Below are 19,048 nucleotides of genomic sequence, written 5' to 3'. Positions count from 1 at the left end.
CAAATAAATCAAATTATTAACTTTCTAAGAACAGCATACACAAAAGCTTTCTCTTTATGGGTTCTCCTGCGGAAATCAACATTTGTCTATTATGGCCTAAGTAGGTGTTTATCTTAGTAATGCTCTGTGAGAATTTGATTATTATCCATTCTGATGATGATAAATGTGAGCTGTAAAAAACATAAAACATAATAAAGTTTGGGTACAGGGCACTGCGACAGGTACAAGGGAAGAAAAAAGTGTACAAGACATGGTTTTATTTCAGGTAATTTATAATCTGCTCTGTGGGGTAAATACACAAACAGATGGTTGTAATACACAATAATAACTGCTCGAGAGGAGTAGAAACCAAGTACAAGGAAGCACAGAGGAGAAGGCAGACAACGCAGGGCAAGTCAGGAGAGACTTCACTCGAGACCAGACAGTTGAATTTGGCTCTGGCTAAGATAAAGGCAGGGGGAGGGGGTAGGGGACCATCAGGAAGTATAATCAAGAAGGAGTAAGGACTGAGTGTGGGTGGAGAATAGGACATATTGGGGGGTAGGTGAAGATGGGGGAGGTGGGATGGTAAGAGTTATATGAAGCCAGATGATGAAGTTTTGTGCCAAGCTAAGCTGTTTGGATCTTGTGTTATTGGGCAGATTTGTTTTGTAACAAGACATTGGTGGCAACATAAAGGATGGACTGCAGAGGACAGAGACTGGGCATCTGTGCATATGTGGGGAGAAGGGGAACCAGAAGCAGCAAGCAGAACAGGAGGGAAGGGGGAAGGGCAAGTGTGACTTGTGGTGACTGCGGGACTTCAGCAGGGAGGGTAACCTGTGACAGAGGTGAGGATGGGCCTGCAAAGAACAGAGGGAATTAGGTGGTTCACAGTGCAAGACAGTCATTCATTAACAACAAACTACACAACTTCAAGGCCACAAGAAAGTGTGGGGAAGGAGAATTATGGTGAAATTAACATAAATTAATGTACATTTTCAGTGAACTGTATGTAAAAGGGGAAACTGAGAAGGGGCTGAAAAAAAAAACTAACAGGTAAACAAACATCCTATTTGCAAATCGTGATACAGTTTAGTTAGTGGGTAACATAAGAGCTAAACACTGATTCAGAAATATTCTATCAGCAATGACTGTAATCAGCTGATTTCTGGACTGGGTACACACTGATGGTGTATATTATATTGCTTTGAAGGAGCAATCTGGTAAAGGTGTGTGATTACTGATTAGAAGGTAGAAGCAAAGCATCATTACCATTCTCATTGATCTGTATGCAACCAGAAGTGCATAATCATTATGATCTGATGTTTCTAAAATGCAAAGGTTGAAACTCTGTCCTCTATGCTGGTATTAGGAGGCGGAGTCTTTGGAAGGTAATTAGAATTAGATGTGGAGCCCTCAGGAATGGGAGTAGTGTCCTGAAAGGGGTCTTGAGGGAGCCTGTCTCTTGGCCACGTGAAGACACAGCAAGACAATGGCTGTCTGGGAACCAGGAAGCAGGTGCTCACCAGACACTGAACCTGACCATGAGGGCACCTTAGCTTTGGACCTCCAGCCTCTACAACTGTGAGAAATACACTTCTGTTCTTTATAAGTTCCCTAGCTTATGGTAAAAATATAGCTGTCGGAGCTGACCAAAACAATTATTAACTTCTCATTTCAATGCATTAAGATAAAACTTAACGATATTCTTTTGATCTTACTCTCGCAGTTTGGCAAAACACGGACAATTAGTAAAGGATGTAGAAAAAGTTAAGAATATGGCTGTTTGGGCATTACCCATTCTCTATCTGACATGGAACAGCAATAGCGTTCCAAAAGGGGGAAAGGAATGTAAGATCACGCAGTCGCTCTCTCTGCAGGGTGATTTATATGTACTAGACTCACATAAGTCAGGGATTTCCCTTACTGCCTTTCATCAGTTATTTGTGTTCATGTCTTATCTCCAGAACTAGACTATATAAGTTTCTTTGAGGACAGAGAGATATAGCCACATGGATAAAGCAACATAAATTTATTTTTTATTTAAACAGCCCAAAGAGTCTTAATTTATCTTCACCTGTCTTGGTGCTTCGTAATGTTTTCCAAATATATTATTTCCATTTTTCCCCCCTGTGGTTTAGGGTCACATAAACTGTCTGGTTATTATTAACCTATTTACCACTATAATACTATTTTCCTGAATGTCATTAAACTAGATTCACAAAGGCAACAAAGCCCAAGGATTTTATATTAATAACAGTTTGGGCAAAGCGGCTTTTCAAGCCTGATATTACAAGGTTTATATTTTGTTGATCCCTCGTAGCTCTTGGTGTTATACTTTATATGTAGCAGGTGCTCATTAAATATTAAGCTATTGATGAAGATATTAGGTAAAGTTATTTTAATATCACTAGAAATCTTCTGGGGAATATGCAGATGGTTGGAGGAATGCCTCAAGATTGGAAAGGAGCCAGTGAAGGACTTTATTAAATAAAAGAAGGATGAACCCCCAAAATAACATTTGTACCCTTTGAGGGGCAATGTTTGCAGCTTAGAAAACATGATCTTGCTTAGCTTAGTTATGTATAAGAGGTTTAGCAGCATAAAAGTGTTCACTTTAAAATACAGAAAAATTTCATTGTAAAGTTGCTGACAAAATTGTACCCCAAATACAGAAGTGGAAGAAACAAGACCTACTTCATTTTAATTTAAACTCTCTGGCATAAGAAGGGGCTAAAAGCTGGCTGCCACCAAGGAGAAGCAGCGAAGCAGGGCCAAGAAAGTTCTGCCCTGATGGTTACACAGGAAGTCAGGAGGACAAGTTAAGTATTTCATCAGGAACATTCAGGGAAGGCAAGGCCAGTTATATGAAAAGGTAGCATTACTAGGGCCTTCCAGATGATCCTTCCAGACCATCCCTTCAAGAAGGCCGTGTCCTCCACTCCAGTCCCCATCTGAACCACCAGACTGTGATCACTAATTAGGGTGTTCACTGAGATGCTGGACTAAGCTGTTAGAAGCCTGATTTGAGGGTTTGAAGAGTGGAAGAAATGCTTTCAGATTTCGAATAGAGGGAACAGTCACAAACAGACACATTTTTAAGGCAGATATAAAGAAATCCCTGGAGCTCAGCTTAATTGCGAGGCCCCTAAAAGCTTCAAAAGACCAGAGCTATATGTGACTGAGCCTGAAGTCCTGAGCTGGGGAGGTTTGGGGATTTTTGTTTGTTTGTTTGTTTGTTTTTTTCCTGAAGGGGAAGGTAGAGAGTGAACTCACGAAGTCTAGGGAGAAGTTGCTAAAGCAGCAGAGTGAGTGTAAATGTTTATGTCTCCATTTTATTTTTAATTTTTAAAATTAAAAGACTAAAAAAACCCTTGTTTCAAATAGCATTTTTAAATGTAATGTTAGCATATAAATGTAGGACAATAGTATATAATTTATATTCACGTGTATATAATTTAGAAGGTTTGATTATTAAAAAAGAAAAACCTAAAGAATAAGAAGAGTTTCATCTCTGAGACTCAGCTGTTATATCCAAGAAGATGGCCATGATTGTATCTTGGCTTCAAGAGAAGAAATCAGCTGAAATTTTACCTCTGGTGGTTCAATCTTAAAACAGCAGGCAGAATTTATTTGTACCATACTATATCTTGGTACTGCTGTAAGTGCTTTACATATATTTTCTTAATCTTGGCAAAATTTCATGAGATAGGTATTCCCATTCTTCCCACTTTTTAGACATGAAAACTGAGGCAAAGAGAAGGTAAGTAATTTGCTACTGATTACAGTGGAAATAGGTGGTGAAGCCAGAAATCAAAATCAAACACTTTAAATCCAGGGTCTCTGCTCATATATTCTCTATTTTGCCTTCTGAAGCAGCAACCCAGTCACTCTGTAGGGACTTCATTCTGTTTTGATTTTCTGCATAGCGATGCTGATTTTCTTTATATATATATATGGCTCCTGTGTCCCACTATACTGGGACTCCCATGACGGTAGGAATCATTGTCCAGTTTTCTCTCTGGTTCACACCACTTAGTTGGTAGGAATGGTGCCTAGTACATAATAGATACTCAATACAAATGTGTGAGATAAGAAAATGAATCAATTATTGCTACATGTTTATCATCTCCTGAATTTCAGGCATGAAAGAGTGATAAAAACAGTATTGAAGGCCTGGTTTTCAGGCTGTGTTGGTTAATGCAGGGGTACTTAGGATGACCAGTTAGTTGAAGATAAGGGGGAAAAGGGGTGGGCAGGCAGTTTGGGGATTATCTTTTCTTCTAGCAAGGAAGTGTTACTTTATGTGCATCAGGATCAAGTAGATCTGAGTCTAACTCTGGACTTCCTGCTGGTTGGGTAAGTTTCTTAACCTTTTGGAAAAAAAAAATCAGTTTCTTCAATATGCAAAATTGTGATGATAATAGCAATTAACTCACAGGGTAGATGTGAGGATTAAATGGGGACAGTGTGTAAAACAATGCATTTAATAGCTTTATGCAAAATATATTATAGAGACTATTTATTCTATCAACTTTTTTTCCATGCAGATCAAAAATATTGCTGCTGAGTTTGCCCCAGTACCAAAGCACATACTGTAACCAGTAACAGAGCTGTCACTTTGGGTTTTTGTTTGAATGCATACCTATGTAGACAATTCAGATGACTAAAATGTTTTTATCAAACATACAATCTTGTATCTTACCTACTAGCCTAATCAGACATATTTTTATAAGTTATTTGCACTTCAGATTTTCGTTTTGTCTAAATGCACCATCAGATTGAACTGAACGGTATAAACCAAACTAGAACTTCTAATTTCTTAAAATTAGTTGCTTGTAGAACTTTTTCAAAGACCTCTCCATGTCCTCTGTGTCCTCTTTGGCATTTCCACTTTCCCATTCATCCCATAAAGTGGTGGAGTCTACTTTTTCTCCCTTGGAATATGGGCAGGCACATTTCGACACACAGAATGTGAAAAAATGACACTGTAGGGCTTCTAGAGAACCCTAAGACCTCAGAGGCCCTGTAACTTCTGTTTTTATCCACTTAGAAGCTGACCATCACAGAAAGTAGTGTGGCCCCCTTGCTGGAGTGATCGTAGAAAGGGACAGACATGTGTGGACAGTCCGAGCTATTCCAGCAAGCTCAGATGGGCGACGGAATATGTGCGTGAAGCCACGATGGGTTCTGTGGCCCGGCCCTTTCCCTCCAGCTGTTGCCGTGGAGCACAGCGGTGAGCAATCCTTGCTGGGCCTTAACTCCAAATGCATAACTGTCAACAAATAAATACTTGCTGTGGTTTTAAAACGAAGTTTTGGGGTGCTTTGTTCCACAGTAATAGATAATGGAAACTGAAATTGATGCCTGGGAGTGGAGTGCGAAGTAATAAAAACTCAAACATGGCACTGGCATCAGGACCAGGAAGGAGACAGAGGCTGTGAAGGCCGTGAGGACACTGGGTAGAGTATGGAAGATCAATCAGCAAGCAGGAGAAAAGCAACCGGTGTTACGTGGTGGTGGAAAATTAACAAGACTGTTTCTTGCAATAATTTCAAAAATAAGAGAAAAAGTATCTAATGAACTTGTGCTCTGGTTTAGGAGATTTGCAGGCAGGATGCTGAAAGTGGCCACTGGCTTCTTTGACTGGTCTATGGATAAGGTATTCTGAGCTAAGGAAGAAACAGCTCAGTTTTAAAGCAATATTTAGGGGAGATATAAGGGCCTAGGACAATGTATTCTGAAGCCAAAAGATTCTCAAAATAAGAAACAGGTTCAGAACAAAGGTCCATTACAAAGTGCTGCAAATCAAATATGGCCAGAGGGGAAAGGGCGTGGCTGTATCCCACCTTATACCCGAGCTCAGCAAAATTCAAGGTGGTGGAGTGTAGACCAATTAATTCGGCTACACAGAGGGATTCTAAGAATCTTAAGGGCATTATTAAATAGCATCTTAACTCATGTGCAGAAGTAGAAAGGATCCTATCTCAAAATGAGTTTTGAGTGAAAGCTTTTTCCTAATAATGAACTATAATTTGATATATACCAAGTGCACAGAATTTTAAAGGAGGCTGAAGGTGACCTGGTCCCAACTTTCTATAATCATTTAGAGAAAGCCACTGAGCTGCAAACAAGGGCTATCTCTTATGGAAAAGAAAACTGATTCAGAGGGCGAAGCCAAGGCCCCAGAGGACCCATCCCTACAGTCTAGGAAACTGACCACACGTGCCTGGCTGCAATCCCTATGAACCAGCCACTGCTATGTAACTCCCACATCCCCTCCTTTGGAACAGAGTCTGTTGAGGTTCACCTGTTTCTGACTCACCATCATATGCTGAGTGTACATAGGACAGAAAAGCTGTATTTCTAGTTTCCAGGTATCCTAATTAGGAATTTCTCCACCTTATTCTGTATCTGGACCTAATATAGACCATGAGATACCAGATTTTGAGCCTGATGTAGCTAACAAGCTGAGTATATTTTGCATTTAGGAGGAATGTGAACTGTGATCGGAGAGAGGACCTTAGTAGACTGTTTGCAGAGATGGTCACAAAAATCCTTCTAACCACCATGTCTTCTTGTAATGTGACTTCACTACTTATCTCACCAGGAAGCAAAGTTCATTTGGGCTCATCCTGTGACTTGTTTTGACCAACAGAATGCTATAGGGGTAACACTAAGTGACTTTTTTTTATTTTTAAGTTTATTTATTTATTTTGAAAGAGAGAAAGAGAAAAAGAGAGAGAGAGAGAGAGAGAAAGAGAGAGAGAGACAGTGCAAGTGGGGGAGGGGCAGAGAGAGGGGAGTGTAGAGAGAATCCCAAGCAGGCTCCATGCTGTCAGCACAGAACCCAATATGAGGCTTGAACTCAGGAACCATGAGATCATGACCTGACCTGAAATCAAGAGTTGGACGCTTAACTGACTGAGTCACCCAGGTGCCCAACACTATTGGAGTTTTAAGCCTAGGCATGAAGTAGCCTTGCAGTTCCCATTTTTTTCAACCTTTTGGTAGCAACCCCCATGAAAAAAAGTGTGATTTTCTTAGAAAGACTATGTAAAGAAAGAGGACCAGCCGGGCCCTAGCTGTTCCAGCCATTCTTGCTAAAGCAACAGATAAGTGAGTAAAGTCAGCTTGAATCCTCTAGACCCAGACAAGCCGCCCCAGTTGACCCCAGGTGAACCAGAGACAAGCTGTACATGACGAACCCTATTCTGACTGCAGAACTCTGGGGAAATAAAGGGTTGTAAGTTTTTTTTTTTTTTTAAGGCACCAAGGTTTGGGGTGTTTTGTTACACAGCAATAAATAATTAAAGTAAACCTTGATGGAACAATTATCCCAAACTAGTTAAAGCGGTTGGATATGGTTATATGATCATATGCAGGAAAATCACGGCAGCCTGCTATCCAATGAATACACACTGCAAAGAACTGAATAGACCTCAGTGCTACTTCTGGCTTCCTCCTTCCCCACTGTGTGAACTTAGGCAGGCCACTTAATATCTCTGAACCTTCTCTACAAAACAAGAATCGTGATAGCTATTTCACAGGGATGTTTTGAAGACTGTGTCAAATAACTAACAAAGAAGCATGTTTAAAAACTATGGAGAACCATTCAAAAAGAATGAACTCTACTATTGTAACTTCTAAGTGTGCTCCTTCAGAGGTACTTTAGGCACTATCTTGCCTACTTCACATAAAGGCTCTTCTGTTTACTCTCGTCCCCTTGATAGGTTTCTGTTAATCAGCTTCTCTTTAAGGAAAGAGTCCAAGTAGCTTAAGATTTCCTAAATGAAAAACAGTACAGAAAGACACCAAATATTACTCAAGAAATGGCAAGATGAATATTATAACAGGCATTATGTGTCTGTAAATGTGATTTCTGGTTTATTTTAACAGCTATACTAAAGCCCCGTGGTACAGTTAATAGTGTTATATGCATTCTGTCAATAATAAGAAAATATCCTCAAACACAATTTCTAATTTACAAGCTTATGACAAGTTCAAGCTGCTGAGAAATTGGACTTGAAAGTATGTCTTAGAGTGATAGAAGACCACTATTAACACTATCATAATTGTATACCTATTGCATCAAATCTGACATTTCAGTTTAATATATTTTGCTGAGAGAGCATACCATTATATGGCTTCCTAGAGAAATCAAATCCAACCCAGACGTTTTCACTTTTCTAATATAATTCACTGCAAGGTTTTAAAGCTGCCATCTCTTTTTTCCCTTTTTTTCAAAAGATTGATGCCCTGGCATCCGTTAATTCCACAAGAGCTCATAATGGGTCAATGAGTCAGTGGTGAGCACCTCCATTAACTGTATTAATTTACACTATGTCACCTTAATGACATTTTGTCACAGCTACCTTTTCTGACATCTACATAGCTATTCAAAAGTAATATAACAACTTTTGAAGGCATTAAGGAATCTTAGTGTAAGAACTCCAGTAAGTTGAATGTCATTGTTACCAAGACTACTATAGAAAAGGGAAATAAAATAAATAAATAAAAAACTAACTAGTCTGACTTAACTCAGGGGAACTGGCTCCTGAAAGGTCACTTCACCAACACTCCATCTCTGCCCAGCTTGTATTCATTATCACAGGAAGAGAATGATCTTAATAAAGAGGGACAGACTAAAGCCATCTACTCTATTCTAGTTCTTTCTTAAACGATTATCTAAGTAAATACAGCAGACATACTTTTCTTCACAAATGGAACTGCAGTTCCTTAAATTTATACCCAATGCTTTATTTAACAGCTTGGGGATAAGAATCAAAAGCTTAGGTTTTTAACACCCAGTTAGAAAAGCTATTATTGCTCTTGGTAACATATTCTTCCCTGCTAAATGAAGTATTATTTTAGAGGGAAAAAAATACTGTGCGCTTTGATCAGTGTATCTAAACATGAATGTAGAAAACCTCAAGTTACTACCAGTATTACCAAAAAACTTCTCTAACTTTTCCTTGATGAGGACCCTCAAACTCTGACAGCTATAAATGGAAAGACTGATACATTTGGACACACACACACACACACACACACACACACACACACTTGAAATACAGCACAACAAAAAGACTGAGAAAACATACTTGTAATGCAACTTGGTGCAATTTCAAAGATCTTTTTCAAATCAATAAGAAAAAGACATATGACCCAACTGAAAAATGGGAAAAGACTGGAGTAAGTTTACAGGTCAATAAATATATGCAAAATCCTCAGTTTCACTCATAATTAATGACATGCAAGCCCAAACAAAGACAACTCCATTTTCACTCACCGGATTAGCAAAAATTACACCATTTATTAAAATAGTGATGAGGGGGGCTGTGGGGAAGGAGGCATCCTCACACACTGCTCTAGGGAGTGAATTACCATCTTTGTGAATAATGTTTTGGCAATATCTTTCAAAATTAAAAATGTGTATAGCCATTTAGCCATTAATAGAAATTACCCTTTACATATATACCCAAAGTTCATCAAGATGACTTTGCAAGGGTGTTTACTACAGCCTTGTGTTTAACAGTAACAATCAGAGAGAAAGACAAGCTATCTATAAACAGGAGATTGTCAAAATAAATTATTGTGTATGTGCACAATGTTCAGCCTTTAAAAAGAAAGGATCTATATGGAAAAATATTCAGGGTACACTTATCATAAAATATGAAAGGGAATGGAAGGTGGGAAAATCCATGCAATGTCAACCTGGGGAAATGAGCTTGTTCTGAACTAATTAAGTCCAGGGTTGGGGGAATAGGTCCTGTTTGTATTCAGCACAGCTGCTTGAGGATAAAAAAAGAGAAAAACCTCCCCAGATAGTGATGGCCACTATCATTGGTGATGTGAGCCCCAGGAACCAAAGGAACACAATGGTAACAAAATGTATGCATTTCTTAAAAGTTCTACAACAGGAATATGCCGGGAGAAATCCTAGCAGTTTTAAGCGGGAAAAGCCTGGTATGAACATTGGTCATCAGAGACTGACCTGTAACTTGGTGAGATATTTTTGGTGATAAGAAGCATCAATAAAGTTCTCAGGATAGAAAATAAGTCTAAAACTATGTAAATTAGAGTGATTAACTGATCTGTGAGTAGGTTTGTAAGGGTAGATCTTTGAATTAGGCTGAAAAGCCAATTTTCTTTTTTGTGATGATGTCTAATAAGAGTGAGCAGGCATTTTCACGTGAAAAAATCTGATACAATGTGGATACAGCTCCGAATTATCTTTGATAGCAATAAACAAAATGTATGGATTAGCTACACACTTGTTAGATCCATTTTGTTTGTTTTCCACTTTTGAAAAGAACGGAGCAAAGTTGTACTCATCCAGTTTTCTTACAGTTCCACAAGGTTGTAATTGCCTTGTTAAAAATGTTTGCAATAGATAAGCAAAAATATGAAAATTTTGACTTTAGTTCACTGCCTTTTGTTGGATTAAGACCTTAAGTGTAATAATACCATAATATTTTTTTTATCTAACAATATGAGTGGCAGTGATGGGGAAAAATCTGCCTTCAAGAAAGAGGGCTTAGGATAAGAAACACATATACCTATGCCATAACCTGATCATATCTCATTATCAGAGAAAAAATGAGAGAACAAATGTATTTTATTGTTTTGAATATAACCTTTTTCTTTTCTTAAACAAAGCCTATGTAAATGAATAACAAATCTTTGTGTTTAACAATAGTTAAGTAGTACCAACTGTAAAATTACTCTGCTCCTTGGCTGTTCCTCAGTATCGTGTGTGTGTTGGTTTAATCTAATGTGTATTGTTGCATAGTATCCCCAGGCACAGTCAAGTAAAAGCTAAGGCTGTACAGAAAAGCCTACATTTTAAATGGGTCTTGTCATTAATGCTTTATTAATTGCCCCAGGCTACATAAACCCAAAGCTGGGCAAGCTATAACAATATGACACATTAAGGTCAAATCCAATTCCTGCTGTGTTTTATGGAATGGGCCAAATATTGAGTTAACAGCAGGAAAAGCAATTTATGGCCTTTTCTTTCCATCTCCAGATTATTCGATCTAAATTAGATAGGAATTTTTTGAAATAACGAAAATACCTTAACTGAATAACATAAATGAATTCTGAATCATTTTCTGTGATGCTCATGATTATTTCCTCTCGTTTCCTTTTAGGTTAGATGTGCCACATGATTTTAAAGTACGATGGAAGAAAACTGTAGTATAAAATGTCTTATATGGCCAATTAAATTAAAAAATCAAGATTTCGGCACTTTTGAAATTAAATTAGTATCAACAAATAAAAGAGCCTACCTTTACATCAGAAGTATCTCTCTGACTGGTTCTCCATGACCTTGCAACCGATGAGAAGGTTCGATCTGGATGGTCAAATTTTCCATCATTTGCATTGAGGAAGAAGGTTGTGAAAGGTTCCTGAGCAAAAAGAAGAATCAGGAATTTGACCCTTCTGAACACAACTGGCCTTGTTCCACCCGAAATAAAATATGACTGTCTTTGAAACCCTCACGAGGTCGGAACAGTGCAGGGACCTGGAAAGATGCCTACATCCAGGAGTCAGGAGGTACCTGTCTGGGCCTGACTGGGCTGCTGAGGCACTTGTCACAAAATGTCGGTCCATTTTGCTTCTTGGGCTTCAGTCTTCTGACCCATAAGATGATGGAATACTAGTGCTCTATGATTTAATGATGAATGACTTTGCATTATTATTAGTTTATAACTCTGAATTTCTTTCTAATAACTAAGGCCATACATAATAAGAAAACCACTCCGGCACTGTTCACTGCACTGTGGAATTGGGTAGGGAATGGCCACCTTAGATTACCTATGAAAGTCCACTAAAGTACTTGTACAGTATTACGGTCTGACGATCTTTTTTAAAATGCAAAGTTCTGCTTAAAACCCTTCAATGGCTTAGGAGAAAGTCTAAAACTATTCAGTTTGTCTTAAAAGGTCCTGAATGATCTGGAAACTTATCTGTCCTCTTCCCTTCTTCACATTCTAAGGTTATGCCACATTGCTCTCACTTCCTGTCCCTTGTAGGTGATGTTTGCTCTGCCTGGTACCAATTTATTCCTTTCCCTCACCATCCTTACTTGACTAAGTTCTTTCTATCCTTTATGTCTCAGCCAAGATGTCATTTTCTCCTGACTTTCCTTGATTTGCCAAGCTCTCCAGTATGAAAATACAGGTTGTATGAATATAGGTTGTATGAAAATATACAACCTATATTTTCTAAATACATCACTGGAACACTTGGCACACTATTGTGTAAGTGATTTGTAACTTGTCTATCACCCCCTTCCCCACATGAACAGATTCCGTATCTGTCATGTTCACTGTTTTATCTCCAACACTTAGAACAATTCCTGGTACATAGAAGTTGCTCAATGTATAACCTGGCAAAGAAATGAATGAAATAAAGTTAAGTGCAAATAAGACTAGATAAACTCGAGTCCTTTTGGTATTGTGTCATTATTACCTCACAAAAACACAGTGTCTGCCACCCAGTACATGTTCCCATGGCAGAAAACCTAGGGATAACTATCACACAGTCCTAATCATTTAATTGTAATTTTTTTTGTGTGTAGTTTTTGTGTTGGGAGAAAGACATTATTTCTGATGTCATTAAATTTGTTTCTGAAATTTATTTTTTTTATTTTATCTTAATGTTTATTTGTTTTTGAGAGACAGAGAGAGACAGAGCATGAGCATGGGAGGGGCAGAGAGAGAGGGAGACACAGAATCCGAAGCAGGCTCCAGGCTCTGAGCTGTCAGCACAGAGCCTGATGTGGGGCCCGAACCCACGAACCGTGAGATCATGACCTGAGCCGAAGTCAGACGCTTAACCGACTGAGCCACCCAGGCACCCATTTCTGAATTTTAAAAGATTAAATCACATTCATTCTTACCAAGGCTTTCTTAGTTTTAACTACAGGTATAACACAGATAAATATACATTTCTTTTTCTGTGGTTTGATTCTTTCTTAAGTCTAGGAGGAATGACATATCACCCCTAGGTTTAATAATGCTAAGAAACCTCCACAACATTTTCCTAAACGGTTATTTTTCTTTAACATATAATCCCTCTTAATTCTTGTATGTCTACAAAGCATGACTTTGCCCCTTTGAACGTCTCTTGTTGCCGTTAGCTGTAAGGCAACAGCTACAAACACTCATTGTCCTCAGTCTCCTCCTGAAATTTAGTGTGGCTAGATGTCATCAGTGTTATAAGCTTGTAACATATCAGCAATATTTTATGTTCAGTATCGGATGATAGAAAAGTATGATCAAAGATATTGGAAGAAGAATGATATAACACTAAACAGAGGAAGGTATTACTGATTCACCTGTAAATCAGATAGGCAGGAAGTCCATATTGCTGTTTAAGATTTTAAGTGACATGAAAGACAAATTGATGTCACTGAAATTAAGTTAGGAAGAAAAATTTTTTGAGATGGCCTTCACTAATTAATTTGCTTTGTAGATTTTTAACTCACTATTAAACATTAGGTAATTAATGTGGTGTAGCTTATCACTAAATTACATTAATTAAAGTAGGGATCAAAACAAGTCTAGAAGTGGCAATGGTAAACGGAATGAAAAATGACAGGTCTAATCTGAATCTTGGTGGAACACACCATTTCCTTCTTTTAGGCAAGTTATTTAACCTTACGTAGCGATGTTAAATAACTATGCTTCGGTTCCTTCATCTGTGTTAATTGGGAAGGACAACACCTTGGGGATAATTATGGGAATTAAGTACAATGAGATAATATTGGGAAAGCTTGGAGTGGCTCACCTGACACAGAGTTATAAAAATGACAACAGCTTTATGCACCGTGTCGAGTATTTGCTGCTGGGCCTCATACCAGACTGCCAGTTCACCAGACAACCTGACCAGACTCTTAGTGCCTCAGGTCTCATTCATCTCTGCATCCTTAGCACCAAGTATTGTGCTTGGCTCACGGTTTGTGTTTCATAAATGTTTCTTCAGGGGCACCTGGATGGTTCAAGCCTCAGGCTGTTGATCACGGCTCGGGTCATGATCTCTCGGTTGGTGGGATGGAGCCCCACTTTGGGCTCCTGCTGACAGTGTGGAGCCTGCTTGGGATTCTCGGTCTCCCTCTCTCTCTGCCCTTCCCCTGCTCCCTTTCTCTCTATCTCTCAAGATATAAATAGGCGCACCTGAGTGACTTAGTCGGTTGAGCATCCAACTTTGGCTTAGGTCATGGTCTCGCCGTTTGTGAGTTCGAGTCCCTCATCAGGCTCTCTGCTGTCAGTGCAGAGCCTGCTTGGGATCCTCTGTCCCCCTCTCTCTCTGCCCTTCCTCTGCTTGCTTGCTCTCTCTCAGAAATAAATATAAAACAAAAGATTATAAAAAAAGTAACTTCAGAATCCACTTCTTCATTATTCTAGGATGCCAACGTAAGGTGCTTTTATTTTTTTGTTTTTCTCTGTGGGTCATAGGCAGGGATTAATTTACAGGGATGGGACTCGTCTCTACAATTTTTAACCTATTACACTGAAGTGAGCGAAGACCCATTCATATGTGCAAAACCTTACTTTTTATCATCAGCCACTAAAAGCTGATCTCTATCCTGACATAAATGATAAAGTCCTTCCTGGTTTTCAAACCAAGAATAGCCCAGATGGGCATAGCAAAAAGAAATGTGAAATTAGAGAATTACTTTTGTTTCTGGTCATGAAGTCTATGAAGCTGGTGGCACCCAAAAGCAGAGAATACTGAATGCCACATTCCACCGTTTTAAGTAGCTTTTAAAAAAATGTGATTAACAACTGTTTTAGGGTCACATAGTACATTACTGACAAATATTGTCATTATTCCTGAAGGCCTCCAGCTGCAACAGTGGTCGAGTATGAATAGAAATTGATAACCTATTTGTTTCTAAGTGAGTATTGATCTTTCAAGCTCTGATTACCGTGGAGATTACCTTTTCCCATGTGTTTCCTTATTATGTTCAAGGCACAGTGGAAGGCTTTTCTTTTTCCATTTAGGCTAACATAGAGGATTAAGTGGTATATGAAGCTTAAGAAACTTTTATATTTTTTCACCTAATATGCTGATTTGACCATTTTCTACATATACATTACCACAGTAGATGATTTATCATTATACTAGAAAAGCTTTCTGTTTGCAAGATGTACAAATGAATAAATACTAAGTAGAAATTTCAGAAATTAAAATGCTGGCATTTCTTGGGCTTTACGAACTTCCTGTTAGGTCCTGCAATACGAATGGTTGATAGCATTCCTCCTTCTCCTAACTACATCTACCCTAAGATCACTTCCTATCTTCCAACAGTGCTTTAGTACTAGAAAACCAAACTAACTAGGCCTGCGCTGGGTAATACCTGTCCCACTGAATTTTATCATCACCTTTATCCCCTGCAAAGATACCACTAACAACCTTTCTTGCCTTTCAATGATTACAGATTGATCAATTCCCTACTGGGCAATCTAACTCTGTTCCCCTGTTTCTCTTCTCTTCACTCAACCCCTTTATTTTCTGTCTTCTATAATATTTGCTCCATAATCTCGTAAGTCTTTTCTTAAGTCCCTCTCCCCTGTACCTGCCTTATTTTCCTTCCTTTCATTTCATTTGAAGCAAATCCCATTCATGGGTAATGGGTAGGGTTTGGTACATAACTATACCAAAGAAGAGGTGTATATCTTGAAGTGACACGAAGCATAATAAAGATCAAAGGGAAGGGAAATAAGAGCTACTGAGCACCCTTCTGTCCTCAGCACTGTATTATCTCAGTTAATTCAGTCCTCATGATTATCCTTCAGAGTAGGTATAATGGTTCCCATTTTACATTTGAGAAATTCAGCATTACGTTCTAGGAAATGGAGGAACCGTTATTTGTATTGTGCATTGTTTAACTCTACAAGTTTATTTTCTCACATTGTTTCCAAATGAATCTAGATGTATCTTTTAGAATCTTCAAAAAGACTCTTGTAACTAACCTACATACTTATTATAAATCAGGCGTTTGGTTAAAAATTCCAAATCTTTATGGAGCTCCCTCAAAAAGTTATTAATAGAACTATAATATGACCCAACTATTCTATTTCTGGGTATTTGTCTAAAGAATACAAAGAGACCAATTTGCAAAGATACATGTACTCGTATGTTCATCGTAGTATTATAATTTACAATAATGAAGACATGGAAACTACTTAAGTGTCCATTGACAGATGAGTGCATAAGGAAGTTGAGGTACATTTACACAGTAGACTACTACTCAGCTATAAAAATGAATGAAATCTTGCCCTTTGTAATAATATGGATAGACCTTGAGTGTATTACATGCTAAGCAAAGTAAATCAGATAAGGAAGGACAAAGATTTCACTCATATGGAACCTACAAGCAAAACAAACGAACACACGAAATAAAACAAAAACAAATTCTTAGATACAAAGAACAGACTAGTGGTTCCCAGTGGGGAAAGGGTTTGGGTGGTGGGTGAAATGGGTGAAGAGGGTCAACTGTGTGGTGGTGGATGGTAACTAGACTTGGGGTGATCACTATGTAGGGAATACAGATGTCAAATCATAAAGGTGTATACCTGAAACTTACATAACAATATATTCAGTAGCATTATCTTTTGGTTTTAATTACAATACCTGCAAAAGTGTTTCCACTATTTCTTCACTAGAAAGATACACTTTTAAAGATATAGTATGGTGTGAACAGGCTCTTGGGTAGGCTTTCCAAAAAAACCCGTAATTTATTTTTAAAAGTCCCAAATTCCAAACAACTAATTTATAAGTGAACTTTTTTTGCACAACCTCTTTAACTTCCTTAAAGATTATGATTAAATATTAGACAAATGAGATTTGAATATGTAGGTGGAATATAGTGAATTTGGAAGGTGAATAGGTTACTGAGGGATGTAAAGGTCAGAGAGTAAGATTTAATTACTTTTGTGTATATGTTATACACTATATGATCAGGGTAAGATTTAAAGTAAAAACATTCCAAGTTAAGTGTGCCTTTTATGCTGGTTAGTATCTGGGGAAACTCCAAACTCCACCATAATAGTTAATTCGTCATTTGCCCAATGGCTGCTATCAAGGAATAAGCTTTACAGAGTCTGGTAATTCAGACAAGTGACTTCACTGTTAGTTTGTCTAAAATAATATTTTAAACTTAAAGTAATGAGATATGTAGTTGATTAGCATCTTAAAGCAGTTATTATCATTGTTGTACTCAATAAACTGATTGAAACAAATAATGAGTTTAATGACTTTGGGTCCAAAAGACTTGAAAGGTAAAGGGCAAATACTTTCACCTGTGTTTTGTCTTTTTGAACAAAGTCTTAGCGACATGAATCTTAATGCATTTTCTACTTCTTAAACTCCATGGGATAGGAGTGAGGAAACCACAATTCCCTGGGCCATTAGGTTAAACACTTACTAAGCTGTTAGACCAGGATACTTCTATTTATAACAGCGTGACATAAGATGTGTCAGCTAAATGAGTCCCCATAAAAGCAGTCCTATAGATCTGTTCCGTCCAGTACAGTAGGCACTTGCAACATGTGACTCCTGAGTACCTGAACTATGGCTAGTTCAAACTGAATGTGCCCTAAATATAAAAGACATTCTGGATTTCAAAGACTTAGTAGCCCCCAAAAGTAAAGTATATCATTAAAAATTTTTATGTTGGTTAACACTTTGAATATACTGGGTTCACAAATATGTTTGTTAAAATTAATTTCACCTATTTCTTTTTACTCTTACATGTGGCTACTAAAAATTTCAAATTACATAAGTGACTTGCATTCTATTTCCATGGTGCAGCACTATTCTAGGTAACACTAGAAGAGGATGTGTAGAATGAATGTGCATAGAATTTCTGCCAGACTCTTGTACAGATTCCAATTTGTACTCCATTTCACTGGAATAATACATCCTTTCTCATTTATGTCTTGAGGAAGTATTTAGCTTTATTAGAGATACAAGATTGTTAACTTAAACAAGCTGTTGATAGCAAGTATTTTTACAGATTCACACAAATAAGTCTTCTAAATCTGGCTTCAGTCTAATTTGATCACACAGAAACCACCAAATACCAATTTATATATTTCAAAATAATATCACATATATAATCTCAATTAAATCTCAAACAACCCAGTTGAAATGTTCTTTCTGAAATGATTCCTGATTTTTTTTTTTTATCACCAAAATACCTGAGAAAGGTGTCTTACTCTCCTTATGGCAGTGGCTCACTACAGCAATGACTGTCCCTGACGGGACCCAAGGTGATATGAAAAGACCTCCCAGGATGAATATCTCTGGTTTCACTGCTTTCTAAAAACTTCCTTTTCTAACAGTTTTGGAAGTCCCTTTGAGAATGAACTCTATGAAGCCAAATACACAGGAGGTATATCTCAAGGGTTGCTTAAGCCCCAGTATCCCTTTTCTTGCTCTGTAGAGTGAATTCTAAGCAGCAAATATAACTTTAACTTTACTGACACACTTTTTCTCTAGGTTTTTTTTTTAACCCCTTTGCTGATATTTTTATTATAACATTTGTAACATGCACTGCTAATCAGTAATTTCCCACTGGTGGTGGTAATGACTGAGAATTTGGTTTCATGGTCTCACCATTTGGTGATCGGAGAATTTATTAGCCTTTTTGTTTTCCGGTCTGCCTATTTGTGAGCCCAAATCAAATAAGAACATATTTTATGTCCCTTGTAAAGGACACCAGCTCCTTGAAATCTTGACTGGTAATTTTTTGTGTTTCTGTGTTTTGTTTTGACCTGTGGCTGACATTACAGGATAGAAGCTATAAGTCCTCAATATATTTGTGTGTCTGTAATTCAGAAAAGCCTTTAACTCTTGTGTGAGTGTGAAGTATTCCCCTACATCTGGAGTGTATTAAAAAATTATTACAACCCATAAACCAAGGTACTCTGTTCTGATTGGTTTATAGGGGTAAATGGGCACCTATTTAAATCTCATATTCCTCAAAAATTAACAGAAAATAAAGAAATAGAAATTGTTATTCTTTAAAAGTGCTAGAGTTAAAAAA

The 19,048-nt window shown here is 37.8% G+C and overlaps 1 protein-coding gene across 5 annotated transcripts in view; it reads right to left on the bottom strand.

The window, feature by feature from the left end:
* The window catches only part of NBEA (neurobeachin), a 673,234-nt gene that overhangs the window by 64,553 nt on the left and 589,633 nt on the right, over positions 1 to 19,048 (bottom strand). For all 5 annotated transcript variants that reach the window (XM_049646794.1, XM_049646795.1, XM_049646797.1 and 2 more), the window contains one exon: positions 11,277 to 11,396. In XM_049646794.1, the coding sequence (XP_049502751.1) occupies positions 11,277 to 11,396 (120 nt within the window). The remainder of the gene's footprint in view (positions 1 to 11,276; positions 11,397 to 19,048) is intronic.

This window comes from Panthera uncia, assembly GCF_023721935.1.
Source record: "Panthera uncia isolate 11264 chromosome A1 unlocalized genomic scaffold, Puncia_PCG_1.0 HiC_scaffold_16, whole genome shotgun sequence".
Classification (NCBI taxonomy): domain Eukaryota; kingdom Metazoa; phylum Chordata; class Mammalia; order Carnivora; family Felidae; genus Panthera; species Panthera uncia.
Note: the sequence above shows the minus strand (reverse complement) of the source record. Positions and strands in the feature narration are given on the sequence as shown.